Below are 24,210 nucleotides of genomic sequence, written 5' to 3' on the forward strand. Positions count from 1 at the left end.
CGGAGGGACTGGCCCGGAGCCTCCGACTGGCCGCGTCGGAGCAGAATCCGCACTGGACGCCCCGCCAGGGCCGCACCGCGTCTCCGCCACCGCGGGCCGGGCGCAGGGTTGGCTCCGCTCGGGTCCGCGGCCGGAACCTCTCAGGGACCGTCTCAGGAGCGAGGCCCAGCCCTCCCGCGACAGGCGGCACGCGACACACGCCACCTCCCCGCGGGGCACAGGGCACTTCCCCGCGACTCCCCTGACTTGACCCAGTGGGGCGAGCCGGCCTGACACCGCCGGAGAAGGACTCGGAGCTCGGGGACGTGGCCAAGGACCGGGCACGGGCCGGGCTTGTGGGTGCACATGAGCAGTGCGGGGACAGTGCGGGGACATGAAAACCCACCACGCTCTACCCTCCATAGTCCTACATCCTCTAAAGAGGAAGACGCCCTCATCCGAAACCCAGGTTCTGTGACAACAGGAAACCATCGGGTGGCGCAACTCAGGAAAAGGAATCCAGATTTTAGAAATGGTTTTATATAGAAACATTTTACAAAGATTTACAACCGGAGATCATCGTGTCATAGGAGAGGAGGAGGCAGACAACCGCAGGCAGGAGGAAAAGTGCTCACAGGGCGGACCGCGGTCCCCTCGAAAGTGCACGACGGTTAGGGACTGGCATGTGGCGAGATGACTTACAAAACAGTTTTCTTAAAAATCCGTACAAAAGTGTTTCTATGGCTCCATCCTTCTCACAGACGTGTGACGGAGCCACACGGGCGACCAGCCTTGCTCTACAACTGTGTAAAAATAACTCCAAGCACAACATGAAGGAAAAATGCTCTACGGGACACATTTTAGAGCCAATCAGATGATTTTACGACAAAACCTTCCCATGTGAGCGCTGTCTGCATCTCGTGGCCCAGCAGGAAGCGGCTCCCTCACATTCCAAGATACACATGGCAGGGGACGCGGCGGAGACAGTGCTGGGGCTCAGCTCAGGTCTCCCCTTCTGTGGGACTTTCGCTCCCAGGTCCTGCGGCCGGACCATCTGGCACATGAAGCCCCGAGCGGTCACCGCGGTGCAGCCACAGCCTCGCCCCCCCGGCAGCTCCGCAACAGCCACTTCTGTCAGGTGCTACATCGGCTGACCACGCCACCTCACCAGGAAAATAAAAAGACGAAGGTGCTCCCTAAACTACAACCATAAACCCTATGTGGGAATGCTAGTGAAGGACTCCATTCTTCCATATAAATGTAAATCCCTTCCAGTCTATAGGGTCCCTAAGAATAACACTGGTTCCCAAACTCTCTTCTTCATAAAGGAAGCAGAATTTGTATTTATAATGGGAATAAGATGTTAGAAGAAAGTAAATGAGCCAGACCTGGACACGAATGAGCTTTAGGGGAAGATGAAGCATCTGAACGAATTCTTGCACAGATAACAGATATTTGCCAAAGAATAAGTTAAATCCCATGACTAACCACTCTTACGTAAAATCTCATGCACTCATGAGAAACAGGGAGAAATCAGTGTTACCATTCCACTGGCTACGTTTAAACGGAGCTTTTCTTTTCCTATTTTTCTTCCACCTTAAATGTAAGGGAAATTAACCAGCTCACTTCCTCTGACCTAAGTTTCCTAAATAGCTTTCAGCCCTCACAGCACAAGGGGGAAACCAGAGAGAAGGGCCTCGCGGCGCACCGAGGCCGAAGCAGGAAAGCAGCGAGCGCGCGAGCTAACCCGGCTCGAGGGCAGGGCAGCCCCAGCTCCGCTATCTCACACAACGGATGTGTTCGCTGGATTTTCACTCGAGACTTCTTTTTCCTCAGCACCACAGGCAAAAAGCTTGCTGCCCAGAGTTTTCTGGGCGAAGCGAAAATACATGATGTGGCCCATAGCCACAAAGGAGACTGAAATCAGCACGAGCAAGCCGAAAGCTTCAGGATTCGGAGCCAGGATGACCATGATGAAATGCAGAAGATCGAGAAGGTAGTTCATGGAGTTCTGGACCCCGTTGATAATGCCTCGTTCAGACTCAATTACATTTTCTTGCAGCAGCTGTGTCACAGTTAAATCAAAGGACCAAAGACCTATTAATAAAACATATTTGTTAACAACTGAATTTTAATTCATAGCTTTACATTTCAGATTCACAGTTTGAAAATGCTGACATGTGCAAAATATAGATTTATCCCTGGCAACGTAAAGGCACTGTGCATGTACATCATCATAGCCTTGTCTTGGAGAGTTCTCTTCATCAACAAATACTGGTTAAGTAAGTGTTGATTCACTAAATTATTCACCTGAAACTAAGATTACACTGTATGTTAATTAACTGGAATTTAAATAAAAACTTGAAAAATAAAAAATAAAATAAAAATGCTGGGTTAGTAGTATGGGTTACTAGTGGTTTCAGGAAAGGATTTCTAGAGCCGCCGTACAAAACTCAGTCTGATCTACAAACATTTTAATTCTATTTTACTGTGATTATTTATACAACAAAAGTAAAACTCTGAAATCAGAGACAATAAATCTGAATATAAGTATGAGTATTTTTAAAACTTAAAGTGAATGTACTAATATCTTCTTACGGTTAAAGTTTAAGGAGACTTTAATCCATTATTACGTTTACTGCTTGGGTTCTAAAGCCACTACAATAAAGCTGTCTTGCCTGAATATTAATTATCCTTGATAAATTAATGGGCTGCTTTGTATCATAAGATAAACACAGTTTCATTTCAAGAACAAATTCAGGCAGAGGTAATTCATCAGTGCTCTATTAATAATTACTTACATTTTGCCTTGTAAGAAGTCTTTACATTGTGTTTCCTTTCAGAGCTACAAAATCCACTTGTCTGGCAAAGTATATTATAAACACACATAAGCTGAAGGGACTTTCTGAAGGCTTTTTTTCCCTAGCTATCCCATCTTTTTTTTTTTAGACCAAAAACACTATCTTTTTTACTTCGTGCTATACCAATAGTCTCTAAATTATAGTTCCTTTGGTAGAGTTATTAGCAATATAAAGACTCTAAATTACTAAATGGCATTATAATTACTATAGCTCATATGTTTTTGAAAATTAAATTACATCAGGAGTACTACTTAAGATGTTCATTTATAACAAAACGTCAAGCCCTTATCATGTTTTAAGACAGTATATGTACCTAAACACACGCTATACTTTAAACTGAAAAATAAAAACTTTATAATTAAAGACTGGATCATACATATGGATAAATAATGGATTTTGCTTAAATTAACACTCGGGGACTATTTCAGGTCATTTCTTGAAGAATTTTCTGAACCTGCATTGCAGAAAGACACTGTAGCTCATCGACTTACCAATTCTAGCAGCAATGACGCCTGCGAACAGCAGACTGACAGAGATTATGGGCACGGATTTAGGACTCATCTGTGGGACGATACTGGCAGGGGCAGACCCGTTTGACACACGTATTTCAGTTGTTAGGATGATTTCAGGTATTTTCGTAGGGCTCATCGTGGACAGTGGCTCCGTTTGAATGAACCTAGAACGGATATCTTCAAAAGGAGAAACAGACAAGTCCAAGGGGCTTCCAGGCATGAACACGGAGATGACACACAAGATCAAACAGGAAAGCTGTGCAAATCCTGAGATCAGACCAGTCCGAACCAGGCCACATTTTCTCCGGAGCCAAGTAAAAGCCACGGTTCCCATTATTCCAGTGATGGCAGAGGCCCCCATCAAAATACTGAGGAGAGACCCGCTCAGCCCCTGAGTGTAGGCGTACCCTGTGGTGATACAGTCAAAGCCCAGCACAGTCATATAGAGGAACGCGAGGCCCATGCCCGCCAGAAACACCGGCTGGTTGTAGTAAGAAACCCATCCGTCCCGGAAGGTGCGGAAGGGCTCTGCCATCTGGGAGGCGCAGCTGGGCTCTTGCTCGTCTTCAAGCTCATGGACAGCAGGGCTTTTCTCACCCATGAGATGAGTTCCCTCCAGGGATTTTGGCTCAGTTTCTGTTAATAAAAGACATCATGATATATGTCAATATAATGTGTATTTTCTTTTGCTAATCTAAGAATTTCAGCCAAGGATTTGTGTTCAATAAACAGCATACAGCTGATACCCCTCTCTCATATACAGTCTGTCTCCCTTTCCCCACCAACTCCCTTGGAAATGATACTCCCACCTAAGAAAACAAATTGTATTTCCACCAAAGTAAGTAATAAGAAAACCCATAAAATAAAAATACAGTAATTGTCTGGAAAACCATAGCATCTTATTTTCTGGGCCCTGTAAGACTCCATTTGCCCAGAAACTCAACTTCCTCTCTCTTCCTGGGAAATGTCCACTTTAAGTCCACACTCCCTTCTCCTGTCCTACAAATAGCTACGTAATGCCTCTCTTTACAGACTCTTATGATTTTCTTATTCCCTTTTTCCCCTCCATTGTTCTTCCCATTCCTATGGCTCAATTTTCCCAGCCATCACTCGATTAATTTTCCCTTCATGTCTACTGCTCACATCAAGGAAAATGGCCAGGGGTCCCATTCCAACCTGCTGAGATTCAATCCAGAATCATTCCTCAGGCCATCCAAAGGCTGGGTTTGATTCACATATTTAACTCCTTCAGCAGCAATAAACCTGATATAAATTCAACGTAATTTTGGTCTTCCCCAGTGTTTAAGGTCTGAACACCAGAATAAAAGGAACGAAGCATTGCGCTGAGCTTACCTTTCTGTAAATTCAGCTGTTTTAATTCAGCTTCCTCTACTTTAAGTGCAGCTTTCACAGCTAGAGCAGGTGTTTTCTGATAAACCTTCCAGAGCAGAAAGTACTCCACACACATGGACACCAAATTCCACCCCGAAATGAAACCACAGCCAATGACTGCAGAGCCAAACGTCATAATCTGGCCAACAGCCATGGGGGCCAGGATGTTGGTTAACTGGTCGATTCTCCGGATTGTTGCATTCATATCTGCAGAGGTAGGTATGAGAGGCAGATAAGTGCGCAAACCTGTCAAAGAGAGACTGCCCACTCACAAAACACAAACTCATGGTCCAAGTGTGTAGATGCCTAAAATGCAAATTTCCAAAAGCTTTCTGAGCAAACCATTTTGTTTGGAAACAATTTATTGTTTGGGACACGTCATTTTACATTTGCCTCAAAAATCACAACTGCTTTGGGACTGAAAAAATTAAGTCTAATATCTAGAACGGTGACTCTTTTTTCATTTTTTCAATAATTATTAAATGCCCATGATGATCTAGGCACCAATTTTCTCACTATAAAGAACAAGAAGAATATTCTGCCGTGTCTTCATGGAGTCTACCTTCCCCGGGGAAAAGAAAGAATAAATCAATGAGCATATACATTTATAGCATGTCAGATGTTAATTAAATATTAGGGTAAACAATAAAGCACAAAAAGGGCATAAAGCGTGCTCAAGGGAAAACAGAAATTTCAGTTTTAAACATGGCAGGGTCAGGAAAGGACTCACGGAGGAAAAGAGCAACATGGCAAAAACATGAAGCAGTAGGAGGAAAAAGAGACAGTCATGTAAATATTAGTGAATAGAGGATTCCAGACCAAGGAGGGGACAAAAGTCCGGGACAGGAGGAGCTGTCTACAGTGTGAGAGGCTCAACAAGGAGGCTGGCAGGGCTGCAGCAGAGTGAGGGAGGGAAGAGGTCGGAGGAGGGAAGAGGTCGGAGAGGGAGGGCAGACTGGCCCAATCACGCAGGGTCCTGTGAACCCACGGATGCTGACTTTGACAATGAATGCTTCAGGAAGCCCTTGGAAGCTGATGAAGAGAGAGACGGCACGGTCTGACTTCTATTTTTAAAGGTTCATTTTAGCTTCTGTGGCGTGAAAAGACGGGAGCATGAGAGGAAGGACCTGCAGACAAGAGCAGAGGTGAGAAGACAGGCAGAAAATGACGTGGCATACACCAGGACAGCAATAATGGAGAGGGGAGATGGGTGCTGGACATACTTCAAAGGTAGAATCAGAAAGACTTGTAAACTGATTAGATTTAGGGTGTGAGAAAGAGAAGACTTAAGGGGTCTCTAAAGTTTCTTGTTTATTTCCTGAGCAATGACTGGGAAAAAAGCTGCTATTTGCTGAGAAAGGAAAAAGGAAAAAGGGTCAGGTTTGGGGCAAAAGAACAAGTATTTAGTTTGGAAATTCTGACTTTCACAGACCTACTGACTGTAGAGAGGCCACAGCAAGTGGGCAGTTAAAGATGTCTGGACTTAAAGGAAGAAGTAGGTGGCCAATCTGGTACTCATCGGCTGGCTGAGTTGGGGTTTTTAAAGGTTTTATTTATTTATTTGTTTTAGAAAGAGAGCACACACGAGCGAGGGGAGGAGCTGAGAGAAAGGACAGGCAGACTCCACGCTGAGCACAGAGCCTGACACAGGGCTCGATCACATGACCCTGAGATCATGACCTGAGAAACCAAGAATTCTTCACCAACTGAGCCACCAGGCGCCCCAGCTGGTTGAGTTTTAAAGCAGTGAGACTAGATGAGATCAACCAAGGAACTGAGCATAGATCTGAGACAAGACAAGATCTGAGAACCGAGTCTTGGGCATGTCAATGTTCAGAGGTCAGGAAAATGAAGAGGAAGTAGGGAAAGAGGAGAATATTCAGGACAATATGGTATCCTGGAAGCCATGGGCACCACTGTTTCTAAGAGGAGGGGGTAATGAGCTGACAAGTGCTGCTGTAGGTCAAGGAAGACGAGCGCGTCTGGACTGGTCACATGGCAGGTCCTACGGGCTTTAGGTAGAGCAGTAAGGGCAAATGCCTGACGGAAGCTGCCTTTAGAGATCAGCGCCAACTGCGGGGACACCATTTATATTGTATTTCAGTGAGGGGTGCTCCCTGGACTCACAGCATGAATGTTGCCCCCTGGCATTATGGAGAGCAAAGCCCTGACCAAGGAGAGGAACGAGAAAGAGTGAGAACAGACATTGTTTTCTTGAGTTTTGCTGAAAAGGAGAACAAAGAAATGGGGTGGTAGAGGTGTAGGGAGAAGTAAAAATGTTAAAAGCAAATGAACATTTTTGCTAAATGCAAAATTACTGCGCTTTAAATTATGTTGATGGGCACGATACAGCAGAGGAGAAGGGACGGAACCTGAACCATTCTGAAGCACCAGCAGAAGGGCAGAGGCTTACTTCTTGGATGCGGGCAAAACCATCCTTGTGAGCAAGAGCGCAGACCACGTCCACGGCTGCATCAGACGTGACAGCGAGAGCATGTATAACTTCTCATTTCTCCTATTTTCTCAGTGAAGCACCGAGTGAGGTCATCACTGAAAGTGAGCATGGGAAGAGAGGTGCGGGATGGAAGAGCTGCATGAGGGAAAGGGAACGCAAGACCTAGTCCTTTCAGAAAGTGGGAAGAGCAAAGGACCACAGAAAGCAGGACGATCACCGGGCGGCATGAAAGGGCCAACCTGAACCCAGTGGTCACGAACTTGAAGTGAGAACAGTGAGCACAACTGTGCATTTTTCTCTGGCCGTGTTCTACTGGAGAGGGTCGGATTTAACCAGGATCTTACAAAAGAAAAGTGACAGAAGGAGGAGAGGCCAACGGAACTGAGGGCACATGCTAGGAGGCAATCATGGGTGCTCAGAATGCCTGACCTTGGAATTCCAGCTAGTAAGGAAGGGACACGAGAGGAGTCAGAGACAGTGTAAAGGAAGTGGATTTAATGACATGTAGGTGACAATCAGGCTGGAGTACTGTCAGGGTAGGGGTCTCAGAAGGAAGGAGCTAGAAAGATAGGAGGTGGCAATTCAAGACATGTATGCCCAAGGTTAGGATGATAGAAGGGGAGGCTCGAGTGGTGATGACAAAGGCTAGGATATGACCACAGGAACATAGAGCTAAGACGGAGTGCAGGACAAGACGAAGTCAAGGGGAAGAGGGAAAGTCAAGAAAATGACCTATTTTCTTATCCTCTATCTCGCAGAGTAGACTGGAATTAATGAGACAAATCCTTATCAGTCATGTCGGGCACCTTAAGGGAAAAGCAATGCGTGACTAATAAGTGAGTTAACAGAAAATTGCCTTTACTCCTTCTCTAATTCTTCCTGGTCCTCAACTGCCTTCCAATTAGTCCTATGAGTGTATGAGGCTTACGTGATAACAGGAGAACTTTGACACGGTTCACCTTTCACTTGAGAGGCAAAGGCAGTTTGCGCTGACCTCACCTGTGACCATTTTTTGCAGAGACCTCATAACTTCCATCTGCCACCACCAGTGAACTTCCAGCTCCTGTGCTAACACGTGTAGAACTGATTGAAATAACTCAATATTTTGATTCCAAAAATTGAGGATTAGGGAAAACGTACACATGTTCTGAAAACCACAGACCAACAACAAAAAAATTAGTTTAATTACAATGATTTGCCGTTCTGGCACTACCTCAGGTTTCAGGTGCTCCGGAAGCTTCCCAATTCAACCAAATTCTATCTTTTATTTTATGCTTAGGAAGCTGATAATGTTTACACGTAACGTAGCATCAGGAAGCAGCTTTTATCTCTCTGAAGCAGAATGAACTACATGATGGTTTTTGGAAACAACCTAATCATTTACAGGCTAGGGAAGAATCAGTCCTCTGAATAAGCAAACATGGCCTTTTTACAAATTTCTCTTTATTCTTATGCAAACACACAATGTGTTCTAATTTAACTCCAATTTAACTGTTTTCAGCCACAGCTGAGGCACAAAATGCGACAGGAAATAGCTACTTGCTATTATACAGAGTATATTCAGTCTCATAGGACGAGACTAATAACCAGACCCACCGGGGAGTAGCAGCCAGGATGTCTGTCTACCTTAAACATGAGATCAGGTTTTAGTCAACAGAGTTCGAATAAGAAATGTATCTGCCACACGTGACCAAGCTAACTAGCAGGTGTTTCTTTAGGACAGAGGACAAAGAAAACAAACAAAAGAAAACAAAAACAAACCACCTCAGAAGCTATTAATAAAGAGTGGTTAACAAAGAAAATGGGCAAGGAAATAAAGTAGAGGGAAAAGTCTGGGAAGAGGAAATGAGTTTCAAGCAGGCTGGACAGGCTAAGGGTCATGGCACAGGAGAACGCTTTAATAAAACACTAAACCAAGTACCGAGGCAAATTAGTTAACTGATTAATCAATAGCTTTAGGTAGGAAAACAATTCCTTTTCTGGAACTGTCCAAACTAGATGCTAACAGCTCTATTTTGGCTGGATGCCACCAAAATTCTATAATTTCTTCACCTTCCAGGGAAAATATCTCCTGTGTTTGTTGGTTTATTTTTTTACCCTCGGTGATACAACTTCCAATTTTAAAACCTACTCTGAAATCAAGAGACACTGGGCTAAGAGAAGGGGAGCGATCAGCACCCAGCTCACAACCCCTCCTCTTCGGGCTCACAGCCCTCGCCCTGCACAAACATGCACAGACACACTAGCACACGCGGGTTCAGCATCCCTGCCCAGTCCCCTGCTGGGTTTCCTCACAGTTTTCTGGGGACTTCAAAACTCGGCCCGCAGAAACGTCCGTGCTTCCCAGCTGCGGCAGGTGTCTGTGTCCAGAGACGCCACCGCAGGGAACCCAGGCGCAGCAGGGGTCCCCTGGACGTGCACTTTCCCCTTCTCTGTTTTTCCTCTCTCCGTCTCCTTTCTGTCTGTTCTAGAACTCTGCCTTGTAGCAGAAATGGCCCCCCAAATCCATGGTTAGACTCTTGCTGACCTTCTGAACTAGAAGTTTCTATCCTACTTGGAAGCATGGTTTTTAATTAATTTTTTTAACAAATGCTGAAATTGAAACTTGAAGAAAGACAACACAGAGGCATCCCTTCACCAGGCTACCAACCTCCACTACCAGCTGGATGCAGAAAAGCATCGCTTCCTAAAGCTGGGTCACAGCGGACCGAAGTTCGACAGGCAGCTACTTCCTTCCTTAAACCTGAGAAATTCCAGAAGGCTAGAAAATGGACTCGTTGGCCTAGATTCTCCCACTCTGCAATTATTCCTAATAATAAAGGGCAGCTGAGAAACGGACCTGATTTTGTTGTTGTCCGGGGACATCAAAAAGCCCACAAAGTTTTATGGAATCTTTGTTATTTATTTATGTACGTATTTAGAACAAATTAAAGATTCTGAGTAACTTAGACTTTATCCGAACTTTCTTCCCCCAGAGTATACAGACTTCACTGAGTCAAAATGAGTTAAGAAATTCAGATTAGGAGAAAGAAAATCGCTTTATAAGCCAACTTTTTCTCCCAAGTATATTCTAACAGATATGTACGTGACCTATTTTCAAAGCATACTTTTTTATACCCTTTGAATTTTAAACCATGGACATGTATGACATACTTAAAATAGTAGGTTAAATAGAGAAAGTAAATAAGCAAAAAACAAACAAAAAAGGACATAGCCTTATCTTAAGTTCAGTGTAACAAAAAGAGGCATGGAATTATTTCCCATTAGTAAATGATTATAGGAAGGGAAAAAAAAAATCAATGAGAATCACTACTTCACCTGTAGAAAGAATGTCATGCGGCATACTCACACTTGCTAAATTCGTCCTCTTCAAACAGCAACCTCTAAAATCCCTGTGTTATTTCTGTCTCGATTATAACACTGCTACAACAAAGTGATGATTTTTTAAAAAAGATTTTATTTATTTGACAGAAAGTGCAGGAGAGCACAATCAGAGGGAACAGGAGAAGGAGAGGAAGATGGAGAGGGAAAGGGAGAAGCAGACTTCCCACTGAGCAGGGAGCCCTATGTGATGCGGGGCTCAAACCCAGGACCCAGGGACCACAAAGTGATGATTTAAGCAAATGCCTCTCTTTCTTCGTTTGGACCTTCCATAGATTTTGCTTCCTTTCTGTCACCACCTTCTTGCCTTTTTTCAGCCACATGACCCAAAGTTGCTTGTTATCCCCAACACCTAATCTCGCCTTCTGTGTCCTAGGATAAGCCATTTAAATCATCAGCAATGGCTTTCTTGTCTGTCAGGATGGTTGGGCAACAGGCTTATGACACCCATTATCTCAGTGACCAGTAGAATTGATTCAGCTGAAATGATCAGCAGATAGACATACCCTTCCTCCTTCACCCCGTGTAATTATCAGTCCAGTGGGTGTCGGTGGGGGGCAGGTAGAGAAGACTGAGCGAGGTGAGTTATTCTGCGCCCAAGTAATATGGATGTGATAGGACATGCTGCTCCATAAGCATTCTTTCACCTTTCTCTGGCCCCTTGTACATGTTTCCAATAGACAACTAAGATTGTAAGCTTCTTAGAAACCATATTCTGGCCTTAATTTTGTTAGTATTTGTAACAGCAATTATGTTGTATATCATATATAATGGAATAAAAGTTATAGACTGTAACTTTAAAGTTGAAGGAATTAACTGTTAGAGTCTCTTTTAGGACTAAGGAATTTCCAATTGCTTTAGAGAAAAATAAAATCCATACTGACCAGTTAGCACTGGTAATAATATCCACGGTATGACTGATAAAATCTCACGGCAGATTTTCACTGTTCTAGGTATTAAGTAAAGAGACCATGAGCAGAATTTAAAAGAAAGAGCTCAAAAGGAGTGTTCTTCTACTTGCCAGGTTTGCACTGAATAAAAGATAAGTTCGCTGTCTCATAAAGTAACTTGCTAACAGTGAGATAAGTCACTGCACTGAGACTGCTAAGGTGACATGAGACAAAGACTCGTTTTCAATTTATCCTTCTTTAAAAATACTCAGAAGAGGGGCGCCTGGGGGGCTCAGTCAGTTAAGCCACAACTCTTGGTTTCAGTGCAGGTCATGATCTCAGGGTTGTGGGACTGAGCCCCGCACCAGGCTCTGTACTCAGCGTGGAGTCTGCTTGAGGTTTTCTCCCACTCCCTGTGCTCCTTCTCTCTCTCTCTCTTTCTTTCTCAATCAAGTAAATAAATATTTTCTAAAAATAACCAGAAGAAAGGTTTAGCTTCATTCACAACCTCTGACTTAAAGTGAATCCTCATATAACCCATTTAGTTAAAAGAGAACACCAAATTACCTGCTAATTTGCTTCTGTCTCCTCCCGCAACAACGACAATCCAGTCCCTCTGGATGGTGATGGCAGTGGCAGTGCTGGCCAAATTGGCAATATTGGCAATAGTGATGATCAAGATGTAGCAGGAAGTCTGAGGAGTCACCGGAGAAAGTGGGGGTAAAGGGTCAGCATGAACACACTCTACCTACCTCACTGGAATTTAAATGGTCTTTGGTGGCATAATAACAAAATTTTAACTTCATTTCACAAAATCGTAAGAAATCATTTTACTTTGTCGACATGATATGTTAAGGTACCAGTGGTCGAGTTAAAGGGCATAATATCTTCCTAATCTGTATCATCTATAAAACACATCCTACAAAAGTTGTAAAAGTCATACATACTTTCATGTGACATAGTTACCATAATAAGTGTTAACACGGGGGTAAGGTTGTAATTTCTCCCCAGAATATCTCTTTTGGAAAAACCACTGAAGGGGAAGTGAAAGGACCCGTATTTAAGTCAGAGTCCTGACACGGGCTAGTTGCACGACAATGGGTAATCAACTAACATCACTTTGCCTCAACTTATTCATGAACAAAATAAAGGGAACACACCAGAAGATTTCGATTGTCCCGCCTGGCCTTGAAGCTGGATGATATCAGTCTAAGTATTTAAGAAGATTCAAGAGTGACATCAAATCCACTGTTTTCCGCCCCCTCCCCAGGTCTTTCTCCTTTTTTCATCAAGGTCCCTGAGAACCTAGTGTAAGAAGTTTCAGAGCTCATGACCCCAAACATAAACACCCATTATTACCGGAGGAACACAATCATGACACACTGATAGGTATATGGGTAACATTTCTTAGATATTGTAAACAAATTACAATACTAGTGAGCTGAAAACAACTGAATTATATAATAAACTCTTAGAAATGCCATTAAAAAACAAATAAGAAAAAAACAACTGAGAAAGTTAAAACTCAATACTTAATAAGTGCCTACTATGGGCAAAAAAAACCAAACAAACAGAAACAAAACATAGTAACTGTAGGGATATTAAAGTGGACACAGAGATCAACAGTGTCTTTGTAAAAAGATATTCCCTAGTCTCAATGGTTTCATTTTTTACCACTACCAGATGTTCTATTTTCTGCCATTAGGAATCCCACTGGGAACTTACAAGAACCCATCCATGGTACATGGTCAGGAGCTCGTTTTTATGTAAGAAAACCATCATCAGAATGATCCCACACAGGATGACCGAAACATTCTGTACCACCAGCGAAGTCTGAGCCACTGCACAGAAGGAGAGACAAAGCATTCACTACACCAAAACATCACAGGGGGCCATTTTTGTCCCCATACCCCTGTTCTACTACATTCATGCATATGCAAATTATTGTAAGGAAAAAAAATATTCCTGAAGTGAATCCTGAATGAACTATTTCCAGTAGGACCCACCATATCACATCAGGCCAGCAAAACTTGTAGAAAGAATGAAGTATTCACCATTTTTCCTATTAGTTGAAGTCATTCGTAATGACCACAATTTCATTTAGTGTATTCTCTTGATGGTTTACTGTAATAAACAGAACCACATTACATAGACAAGCTCCATGTTTCAGCACTTTGTTGCTTAAGCTAAAACAAGAAACCATAGGAAGTGACAGAAGAGGTTAAGGAAGAAGTCATGGCATCCATAACCTCCTCCAGGGTACGCGGAATCTGATACGATCAGATGGTCTAGATAAATAGGAAAGACATAAAAATTTGCCAGGAATGAAGAGTAGCAGTGTGGTCCTCTGGGCATTCTAATGTTACATGCCGGGCTATGAAATCCCAAGCTACACCTTCCTTCACAGAAAACGCCAACTTCCTTGGAGTGAGACACCCACGCAGACAAAGTATTGCAGTAAGGACAGTCAGTGTACCAAGTAAGGACACCCATAGTCTTATTTATAGTCTCTTCTCTGCCATGTACCAGGAAAAGTGATCTAGGGGAAGATACATAATGTCTATTATGTCTATGAGGTGAGGATAAGAAGCCATTCCTGCCTTCTTTACTTCTCAAGGTCATTATTATGCTCAAATAAAATACTCACGAAAGTACTTTGAAAAATATAGAGTTGTGTGTATGCGAGGTATAATTATAGCTCTTGTCTTCAAGGGGAGCAAAGCTCATTCTGGCTCAGAAAGTCATATAAAAGCCCAAACGGCTTTCTGAAATTAGTTTGGAATGAAATCCCAACATAGAACTCATTCTTTCATTGTACAAGGACTACATGAGGTCCTTTTAGTTTTTAGGAGCCCACAGACCAGAGGAAAGACCAGAAAGATATGTGAACAGATAATTGTAAGAGTGTAAGTCCAACAGCTGAGGTACAGACAAAGTCTTCTGGGAGCGCGGAGGAAGAAAGGATCAACTCAGCCTGGAAAGATCAGAGATTTTCGTGGAAGGTGACTCAGGAGCTGATTCCAACGGGAGACCGCCGTCCCACCACACACTTTTCACCCAACTCAACATTCCCAACCTAGATTTTCAGTGTATGACAACTGTTAAGGTTAAAAGGTCTCGATGTATAATATTCCTATGTTCCTATGGAAACAACTAGGACTGTTTTTCTAGCACACAAGACTTCACTTTATATGCGTTTTGGTCTATCCATTCTCAAGACAGAAAAATGTCATCTTGACCATTTCACTAATAGCATCAAGTCCTAGAATTTGAAGATCCAAATTGCTTTCTATACACAGGTCAGTCACCCTGCACTGAAAGAAACTAATACCTCAATCTGTCACCAATGTCTAAAACAGACATGGCCAGGTCTTGGATTACCAAGTGCATAATTTGGGAAATTTTTACCCTGACTTCTTATTTTACAGTGCCCTTATATTCTGCACAACTGAATTGTTCACTTTCTCTCTTTGCAAACTGCACTAATGTTCTAGAATAAATGTCACATATTATCATTTCTTATCTTTGCATCAAAAGTTTATAATTCAGCTCTTCATGATGCAGACTCAGCCATGCTTACTTAAATCTATCGTTGTTGAGTCCCTACACAAGCTGCTATGTCAAGCACTGTAACCCAGAGGACAGATGTTAAAGCTGTCCCAGCAACATCACACTAGCAGACTTCAGCGCACATCATAGTTAGAAAGATTGTCAGAGTTGAGCAAACTTTTAATGTTTAACATGGGTCTCAGAAAAGAGCTATGGTGTTAATTATTAACATTTGGAATTTATGAACTGCCAAAGATCTAAAAAAAAAAAAAAATTACTAAGCTTAATATCCTGGCGTTCCGATTTTGTGCAGGGCCCTGGACCCTGCAGGCAGAAGAGCCGCCATGTAGCACCCATCCCTCAGGTGCGGTAGGCAGACACACAGTGCGCTAGTCCCAGGGGTTTCCGGGCCCCGAGAATACAAAGCCTTAGGTAACCGGTACTCACCTCTGAGTCTGGCGTTCTTGTCCACCCAATCACCAATGATGGCTCCGAGGACTAGAACAGACCCTGCCACCACCAGCCCATAGACTGCAGTCAAGAGGAGGCTGTTTCCATAGAGCTCTACCAAGAACACAGACACAGCAAAGTGCCACATCCGGTCTCCCTTGAATGAAAAAAGAGAAAATATTTTGATGAAATTATTTTTATTTTTAGTCAATTATACTGAGGAAGTTGCTTCCTTATCAAAAAGGTACTTCTAGGCTATACCATGAGATGTTCAAAGTCAACAACTCCTCTATGACTTGAACATGGGTCAGGTGGTAAAATCATCCATCGTAGCCCAGTGGAAAACATTCTGGCCCATTTAGTAAGTAAAATCAGAAAGGTATGATATCAGTGAGAAACACACACACACACTCCTTATCACTCTAGAAAAAAATGTACCTTCCATACCAAAGAAGGCTTTTAGAGACAAAACTTGTTCCCTTTCAGGTCAGGTTTCCACCGGGGCCTGGAATAGACCTGTTCTGGCTTGGGAGGCGTAAAGTGTTTGATATCGAGCTGGAATGAAACTACGGTCTAGTCACAAGTATTCATATGCCTTGAATGTCAAGAAAAAGCCAGTTCCCCAATTTGTAAACTGATAAGAATGAACCATATGCTCTTTAAAGTTTCTTTTACCTCCAACATTCTAAAATCTATGTTCTATTTCACAAATGAATTTCAAAGTCAAAAAACAGCAAGGCTCAGAAAGGTGAAATTAACAGGGGCAAATTCTGGCACCACATTTACAAAAATGCCAAAAATAAATGCATAAGCAGCTTTACATTTGAACATTTTAATAGAGATGGGTTTCAAAGGGGGGAAAAAAAACTACTTATTTTTTCACTCCAGACTATATAGGAAATTTTGGAATTCAACACTGGAAAATGTAGAAAAACAAAACTTTTATATGAGTCAGGTAAATTACTAGGTAAGAAACCTATAATGAACCTTATTATGAGATTTTTGGCTCCATCTTTGACCTCTGAGTTAACATAAAACAGGACAACAATGTTCTATTATAATTTAACCCTGGAAATCACTACCGGAAACGAAATTCCCAGGACAGGCTCTTCATGGATTTGACCCTATGTGTAAGTGCTGAGTCCTGGTTCTTTCCAAAGTCTCTTAACATCTGTTTGATAAATTTGATGTATCAGGAGCAAATATTATTCAGGTCTATCAAACGATTTAAAAATTTTAATAAAGCCAAGACAACAATCTTATGCATTCAAAATTTAAAACGGATGCACATTATACAACAGCAATCATGTGGACCAGGATTTCTCTGTGGGGGTGATTTAACGCAGGGATCACCTGGCAAAGTCTGAAACTGTTTTGGGTTGTCACAATTCTGGCGGCAGGGGTGGGGAGTACTTCTGCCATCTACAATACATAGGGCAGTCTCCCACAACAAAGAATTATTCAGCCCCAGATGGCAATAGTACCATCTCTGCCACCAGGTAGAGAAACCCTGATGTAGGGAATTATGAACATAATTTAGAAAGGCAATTCGAGGGGCACCTGCCTTCAGCTCTGGTCCTGGGATTGAGTCCCCACATGGGGCTCCTTGCTCAGCAGGGAGTTTGCTTCTCCCTCCTTCCCTCCCTCCCTTCCTCTCCCTCTGCTAGCTGTCTTCCCCTGCTTACACACACAAGCTGTCTCTCTTGCTATCTCTCTCTTTCTGTCAAATAAGTAAATAAAATCATAAAAAAAAAAAGAAATGCAATTCAAACTTGACATAACATCAGGCCCTCGGTGGATGGGGTGGGTATGGTCAAGTAAATGTTAAAACAAGCACTACAGGAAACCCACGGGAGCTCTAGAATCGTGTGCACTCTCACACACCTCAGCCGAGTGCAGGGCCCAGATTAGATACTGTGGAATCAACAAAGGAGTAGACATGCCCTGAATCCCAGTTGTGAATGAGTAAATACAAGAGTGGCCAAACCGAGACCGATTTACCAATCACACTGTTCTGGTACATGAGATTTGTTCCCCGAATGTTCAAAAGTTCAAGGATTAATCAGTACAGTAATTACTATTTCTGACACAGCTTGTATTCGCTTTGATAATATAAAGTTTCTCCACTTAAATTAAGTAGGATTTATTTAAGTTTCAAATACTATTATACTAAATTATTAAAAAGGTATGATACACTACAATTTGTCTGAAACCAATAAAAGGACAAGTTTATATTAAGATAAAGATGTCCATAAGAAAAACTGTTTTCTTAATCTTCAAGAGGAGAAGCAAATTTAGACTATATTAGAACACAATGGCATGGGGAGAGTTAGCGCCTCCCACAAGTAAAGAATAAAGAGTAAGCCGAGTACCTCCCTCCTTTACCTTAATCCCCATTCCTCTGAATAGCTCCCAAGGAAAAGACAAAAAACACAGAAATGCCCTTAATGGCAGGTTGCCTCTGTGGGTGAGTTTCCTCCTTCTCACCATAAAGAATGAAAATTATTACTCTATTTCTATTATCTTTCTTTCTTTCTTTTCTTTCTTCCTTTTTTTCTTAACTGCTATTTTTTACCCCCAAAACATATAAATGCTCTTAATGACAGGTTGTCTCCATGAGTGAATTTCCTCCTTCTCAACATAAAGAATGAAAAATATTACTCAATTACGTCTTTCTTTCCTTTCTTTCCTTCCTTCCTTCTTTCCTTTCTTTCTTGTTTTTTAAGTCCTATTTTTTTACCCAAAACATTTGTTTTAGATTTCTCTACAGCGGGCCGTCAAAACAAGTGCTACTAAAAGAAAATTTTCTCTCTTGTTTATCCTTGTATGGTATGACACCTCCTTGATGGAGAGGCACAAATTGCCCCAGTTACCCCAATTCCTAAAGAGTTCAGGCTTTAAGTGGCAACAGATCGCACGCTCACAAAGCCCAAGAATCAGGCCAAGTCTAAGTAAATGTTGACCAAGTGCGATTTCAAGCCCACCCATTCCTTCCTTACATCCATTTCCTGCCTCCTATGTGCTCTCCCTGTACTTTGATGATTCGTTTACATGTCCATCTGCCCCCAGCTGACTGCGGGCCCACAGCCAACTGAGTATCCAGGAACCAATGACCACAGCCAGTAACCCACTCACTACTTACTGAGTGGCTACTGTATACCCAGTACTCCTGCAGGCACTAGAAACTCAGCGGTACCTAAAAGTCAAGGTCTGTGTGTTCACACAGCTGGCATCCCAGGGAGCAGAGACGTAAAGCAAACCTAGAACAGTTCAGGGGGTATAAACGCTATGAGGAAATAGCGTGAGCGGTAAAGTGGCATTTTGTGTTAAACAGAGACTTCTCTGAGCAGAGACCTGAAGGAAATGAGGGCCGGAGCCATGCCGACACCCAGGATATGAACAGACACAGTCCATAGCATGAATGACGAGGGAGTGGATGGCAAGCTGAGGACAGGGCAGAAGCTGATACCCCAACCTCCCCTTCCTCCCATGGGACATAGGTGACATTCCTCATGCACTCCTGGCTGCCCTAAGGCTAAGAAAAGAAAAAACAAATCGTTAACGTGTAGAGATCACAAACCTCCAAGACCCCAGTCTCCCTCAGTTTACAAATGTCTCCGTGATCTATACGAGAACAAAGCATTTCCATCAATGACCCAGCTTCCAGAAGCAAAGACAGACACAATTAACTGTCCTGATAACCTGCAGCTCACAAACAGACCCTGGAAGCAGGGAAGCGGGCAGACTGTAATGTTCCTCGAGGAGGCTCCCAACCATCTTACTGGTAATGCCTTGCTAGAGGGAAAAACAACCTTAACTTGACAATGGCAAGGCTTCCGGTATCCTTTGTGGGTCCTCTTTAGCATGTGAAAGCTCTTTTAAAGCACCCCCCAACTCCCAAGGATACCATCAGTGACCCCTCACAACCCCAGGGCATCCTGCCCATGGGTCCTGTGCTTTAATAAACCACCATTTTGTACTAAAAATGTCTCTCGAGAATTCGCCTTGGCTGTCAGCTCTGGACTCCACCTCACCAAACCTCACCTGTATTCCATAACCCCATCATGATGACATAAGATGTAAGCAACTGTTCCCCCTTTCCACTGCCTTACACTGTTGGTCACCTTTTTGTGACCAGACATATTTTTTGAAGTCCAAACTAAATCACCTTTTAAGCTCCTCGACAACAGATCCACTTGTCATGGTAGTTTGTTATTTTGAGAGTATAGAGTAAAATATATTAATCTACTGGCAGACAGAAATAAAAAGCATTCAACCCCACATAAATCTAACCTTCTACGCTAACACTTCCATGTTCAGTGTATAGGAAACCATGATTTGGCAGAGTTTGCAGGGGAATGGATGGATAGATATGCGTATATGTACATACACATACATAAGCACATATATTTTGCTCTAATAAAATCAGCCAGTGTCAAACAGGAGACAAAACGCAAAAGGCAGAATCATCTAGAGTTAGTGAGCATTCCTCTTTTGCACTCTTTTGCAACAAGAAGTAAAACTCCACTAAACCTTATATGGTTGTAATTCCTGGGTTTTTTGTTTATATTTTTTAATCCAACTTTCCACAAGAATTCCCTTTGCTCAACTTAATGTAAGACTGGGGTGTCTGTCACTTTTCTTGTGGGACTCTTAATGAACATGACAAACAGTTCCTCCTAGAACATCTAGAGTTCCACCCTTTTGGCAAATCTAACCTCCCAATCTAGTAACAAGGTCACATAAACATTAAACAAGGTAATGAGTATTTGGAAGTGAGGCACCTCCTTCTTCTAAGAGACAGGTCCAGATCACAAGATGACAATTTCAGATACTATCTCCACCACCTGTTACTGGTTTTTAAAATACTTAATACTTACTAAATTAAATGGAAGAAGAAACTATTGATTTATATATAATTAAGAGTAGTTTCACTAGTTTCTACTTAGAATCACCAGCTGTTGGAAACAAAACAAACTCAGTTTGTTTATGTGTATTTGCAGAGTCATCCCCATCTAAGCCTCTGGGGAGATAGGAGCTGGCCTTTCTAAAAAGCCAAAGCCATCTTTGAACTGCTATTTCTTAAAGAGCTGATAACCAAGCTTAATAATTTCCCAAGAGCATGGGTACACATTTCCTCATGTAATAGCCTGCATTCAGGTCTTAAGAACGATCGAATAGAATGATCCAACAGATCCAATGATCCAGTTAAAAAGAAAATAACATTCACAAAATTTACCCTAAAAATTCTCTCTTCTTATTTATGATTTTTTAAAATCAGATATTACATAGGAGGCATAAATAGAATTTACTCAGATACTGCTTTTCAACAGAACAATTGTTGAAAGATTCTAATCATGAATTAAACACACATCCAGCATCCTTTTGGGATTACTCTTTTTTGGGGTGTGGATGAAGGAATCCAGGCCAACAGAAACACTGGCACTCTTCTAGGACCACGTAGGAAATCTGAAGGAGAATTATAAATCATCTGCAAATTTTCTTTGGATGATGGTTTTTAAGAGAATCTGAGATGACAAACACATATCTACTAATGGATAACATTTTTAAAGCCGAGAATTCTTATCTCTCAGATGTTTGTTCTTCGGGTTAATTATATTTAAATTAATCTTAGAATGCTATTTTTAGCCTAAGGCAGTCATTCCACTCTTGTACTGTATTTTCATTGTGCAGTATGCTGGAACTTATCATTTTAACAAAAGAAGAAAATGGAGAAAGACCTTAAAATGTGACACGGGAGATACATGAGACATTCACCCATGCTTCGTAGCAAATTTTACCACTTCCTAAGCCTAGTATCGCGAACTATACTTGACAAGCAGTGCAAGTATTCCTGTCCTTGTCATTTTATCTTTGGATAGCTGTTCATCGACACAAAGTGGGATACTTAAATACATACACTCACACGGACGGGGAAATATCTTTGGTGAAAATAACTTTCACTAGAACTTGTGTGTTTGGCGGCTTTATTTCTTCAGCCGCACGAAAAACCTGGAAGACGGTTGAGTAAAACTGGGCCGCATGGAAGGAAACGAGAGGTTACGCAAGCAGGTCGTGAGCGCAACCGTCCGCATCGCTTACCCAAGTGGACAGCGAGTGGCCCAGGTAGAGAAGGAACTTGGCCGAGCTCAGGTACTGCGCCACGGAGCCTGCGGAGACACGGAGGGCGGCGGGAAGGAGCGTTTAGTCGTCGCAGGGAGGGGGACGCCACTGCGTTCTGTGTCCTTGAACACGACCATTAAACGTCGATTTGCGGGGCAGAGTGTCCCGCACGGAACCCGCACACTTCGTGCACCCGCCCCTGCAGCCCCCCGCGCCGCGGTCGGCCCCGCGAAGCCTCCCGCACAGTCGCGGTCCCGGACTCCGTCTTTCTTCCCCGCGACAGCCCGCACCGCCCGTCCGCTCCCCGACGGCTCCCTGCCCCCGCCCCTGCCCCCGCGCCCGCGCCCGCTCACCGCAGCATCCTGCCCCGCGGGGCTCCGCTCGGGCCTTGCTCATGACCGCCGCCGCCGCCGCCGCGCTCCGAGGGGCCGGGATCGGGGGGCCGGGACCGGGGGCGCCGCCGGGAGCACAGCAGCCGCGCGGGGGACGCTCGGCGACAGCGCGGAGTGCGGAGAGGAGCGGCCTGGCTTCCCGCGTCTCCCTTCCAACTTAGCTAGCACTGTAGCTGAAGTCGGAAAGCCCGGCCTCTGCGCGGGACGCTCCGGGACCCGCGCCGCCGCCGCCGCCGCGCGCACTTATACGGGCCGGGGCGGGGCTTCCGCGGGCCGCCCGCCCCGCCCCGCCCCTCTCCGCCCCGCCCCGGCCCGCCCCCGCGGGCCCGCCCCGCCCCTTCCGCCCCGCCCCGCCCCCGAGGGGCCCGCCCCGTCCCGGAGGAGCCGTCCGTCCGCCCCGCCGCGCGGACCCCGGGGCGCATCCCCCGCGCGGCCTGTGCGCCCTCGGCCGGGAGCCCCCGGGAACCCGCCGCCGCGGCGGAGGGTCGGGAATGGCCCCGGGAGGCTGGAAGGGACCGCGGAGCCGGACCCGCAGGGCCGCAGGGCCAGGCCCGGAGCCGAGCGAACCGGCAGTGCGGCCGGGAGAGCTCTTGGCAAGGCGGCCCGCCGCGGGGTCCCGGGCAGAGCGCCCGCCGGGGGCTGGGGCCGGGGGTCGTCCCTGCTTCAAGGACCGGGTTTGTAACGTGGGAATCTGGACACGGGACGCTGGTGACGGCCTCCCCGCTCTTCCCTCCGGCCGCCCGCACCGGGAACGCCACTGCTTCCCAGGGCTGCGCGGCGGAGCATCTCTCCAAGAGAATCAAAGGCAGGAAAGGGCGCCGGGATCAGAGCTGAACCGCCTCCGGGGAGCAGAGGGAGGTGCGGAAAGTGACGCCGCGCAGGGTGTTAGGGACCCACTCCCAGCCCAAACCCGGGTCCCCAGATCCCCCCTGGAGGTGCGGCAAGGTGGAGCCACTGCGGACACTTCCTTCCCATCCTTCCTTCTTGCTCGTCACCTTCCCTCCCGCCCCCACCCCTGCCTCCCTTCCCCACCTGTCCTCCGAACGCCGCCGCGTCTGACAGGTCGCTACCAGCAATACCGGTTGCCCCAGTTGCGGCCCGGGTCCGCACCTGTCCAGATAAGGCCATCCAGGGGCCTCCTGAGGGGGTGGGTGAATGACCTAACGAACATCATCGGGCTTAAGCTTCCATGAATTCTGCCTTTCCCCCTCAGTGCGAAGCCCCTGGGCACAGCAGTCCCTCTTGCCAGCCCATTCCCTTACCCTTCTCAATGTTGCCAAACCCCCGGGAGTGGATCCTACACACTGAAACTCCAGTCAGATTCCACACCCTGAGCCCAGGCCGGACTGACACCCCCAGGGAAGGAGACTCAGATAAGTACAAGCCCAGTATCTGCACCATCAGTCGGAGCCTCCCCGGCCCGCCAGCGGGCGGGGCGCCGCTGGACTCGTTGGGATGTGGTCTGGAGGGCAGAGATAGGGGCTTTACAGTTTAGCTTCTGCTGTTAACTGCTCCTGTTTTTTTCCCTCTTTTAAAGCCCCCCCCCCTTTTTTTATCCTCAGGACTTAAAGCCCTTTGTCTTTACTCCAAGAGAAGTTTTGGGTTGTCTTCTATTTGGAGAATAGGATCATGCAGCCACAAAATAAGAGGGATCCGAAGGAGGGAGCTGGCCCACTGACCGCGGCCAGGGCTTACTGGAGATGGGTTTGTTGATAAGCTCCTCAAGAAAGGCAAAAAAGCTAATGACACTTCGCTCGTTTGCCACAGCGTCTCTCAGCAGCAAGGACCCCCAAGTGCATTGAATTAATTCTACTGCAGAAGAGAAGCGCTGTGCTGTTCCCAGCGTCCAAGTGGCATAAAGGAGGTTCTGTCGCTTTAAAAAAAAAAAAAAATTGCTTCTGTTGACACTGGCTGAGAAGTATTTGTGGGAATAGTAGCTAAGTCCATGTACACCTCAAAACGTGACATGGACACTTCCCTGTTGTCATCAAGAGAGCCCAGAAGCCCAACTGAGAGACGGAGAAAGAAAAACGAACAGATAGGAGACTGCAGCGAAGCACATAGGGAGATGGTCTGAAAATGAAAACGGGCAAGATCCGCGTGCGAAAGCCAGCGTGGTGTTGGAGCGTTGGCAGGGAATCCTAGGCCCTTATTAATGGAAACAGTCAGGATAGTGTAGTTAAGGCTCATGGGGAAAAAAAGGAATTGAAAATGAAAATGGAATAG

At 44.8% G+C, this 24,210-nt stretch overlaps 2 protein-coding genes across 2 annotated transcripts; one reads left to right on the plus strand and one right to left on the minus strand.

The window, feature by feature from the left end:
- Positions 1 to 499: 499 nt before the first annotated feature.
- Positions 500 to 22,219, minus strand: SLC40A1 (solute carrier family 40 member 1). Its single transcript, XM_047721109.1, has 8 exons — positions 21,946 to 22,219; positions 21,572 to 21,639; positions 15,467 to 15,626; positions 13,196 to 13,311; positions 12,038 to 12,164; positions 4,706 to 4,951; positions 3,332 to 3,988; positions 500 to 2,076 (listed from the first exon to the last, which is right to left on the minus strand). The coding sequence occupies exons 1-8, from the start codon at positions 21,986 to 21,988 to the stop codon at positions 1,763 to 1,765; spliced, it is 1,731 nt and encodes a 576-aa protein (XP_047577065.1). The 5' UTR covers positions 21,989 to 22,219; the 3' UTR covers positions 500 to 1,762.
- LOC125094954 (spidroin-2-like) lies at positions 21,987 to 24,177 on the plus strand. The gene is made up of 4 exons (XM_047720634.1): positions 21,987 to 22,098; positions 22,346 to 22,561; positions 23,202 to 23,361; positions 23,547 to 24,177. Exons 1-4 carry the CDS (start codon positions 21,987 to 21,989, stop codon positions 23,551 to 23,553), a joined length of 495 nt encoding a protein of 164 aa, XP_047576590.1. The 3' UTR covers positions 23,554 to 24,177.
- Positions 24,178 to 24,210: the final 33 nt, after the last annotated feature.

Source organism: Lutra lutra, chromosome 3, assembly GCF_902655055.1.
Source record: "Lutra lutra chromosome 3, mLutLut1.2, whole genome shotgun sequence".
Classification (NCBI taxonomy): Eukaryota; Metazoa; Chordata; class Mammalia; order Carnivora; family Mustelidae; genus Lutra; species Lutra lutra.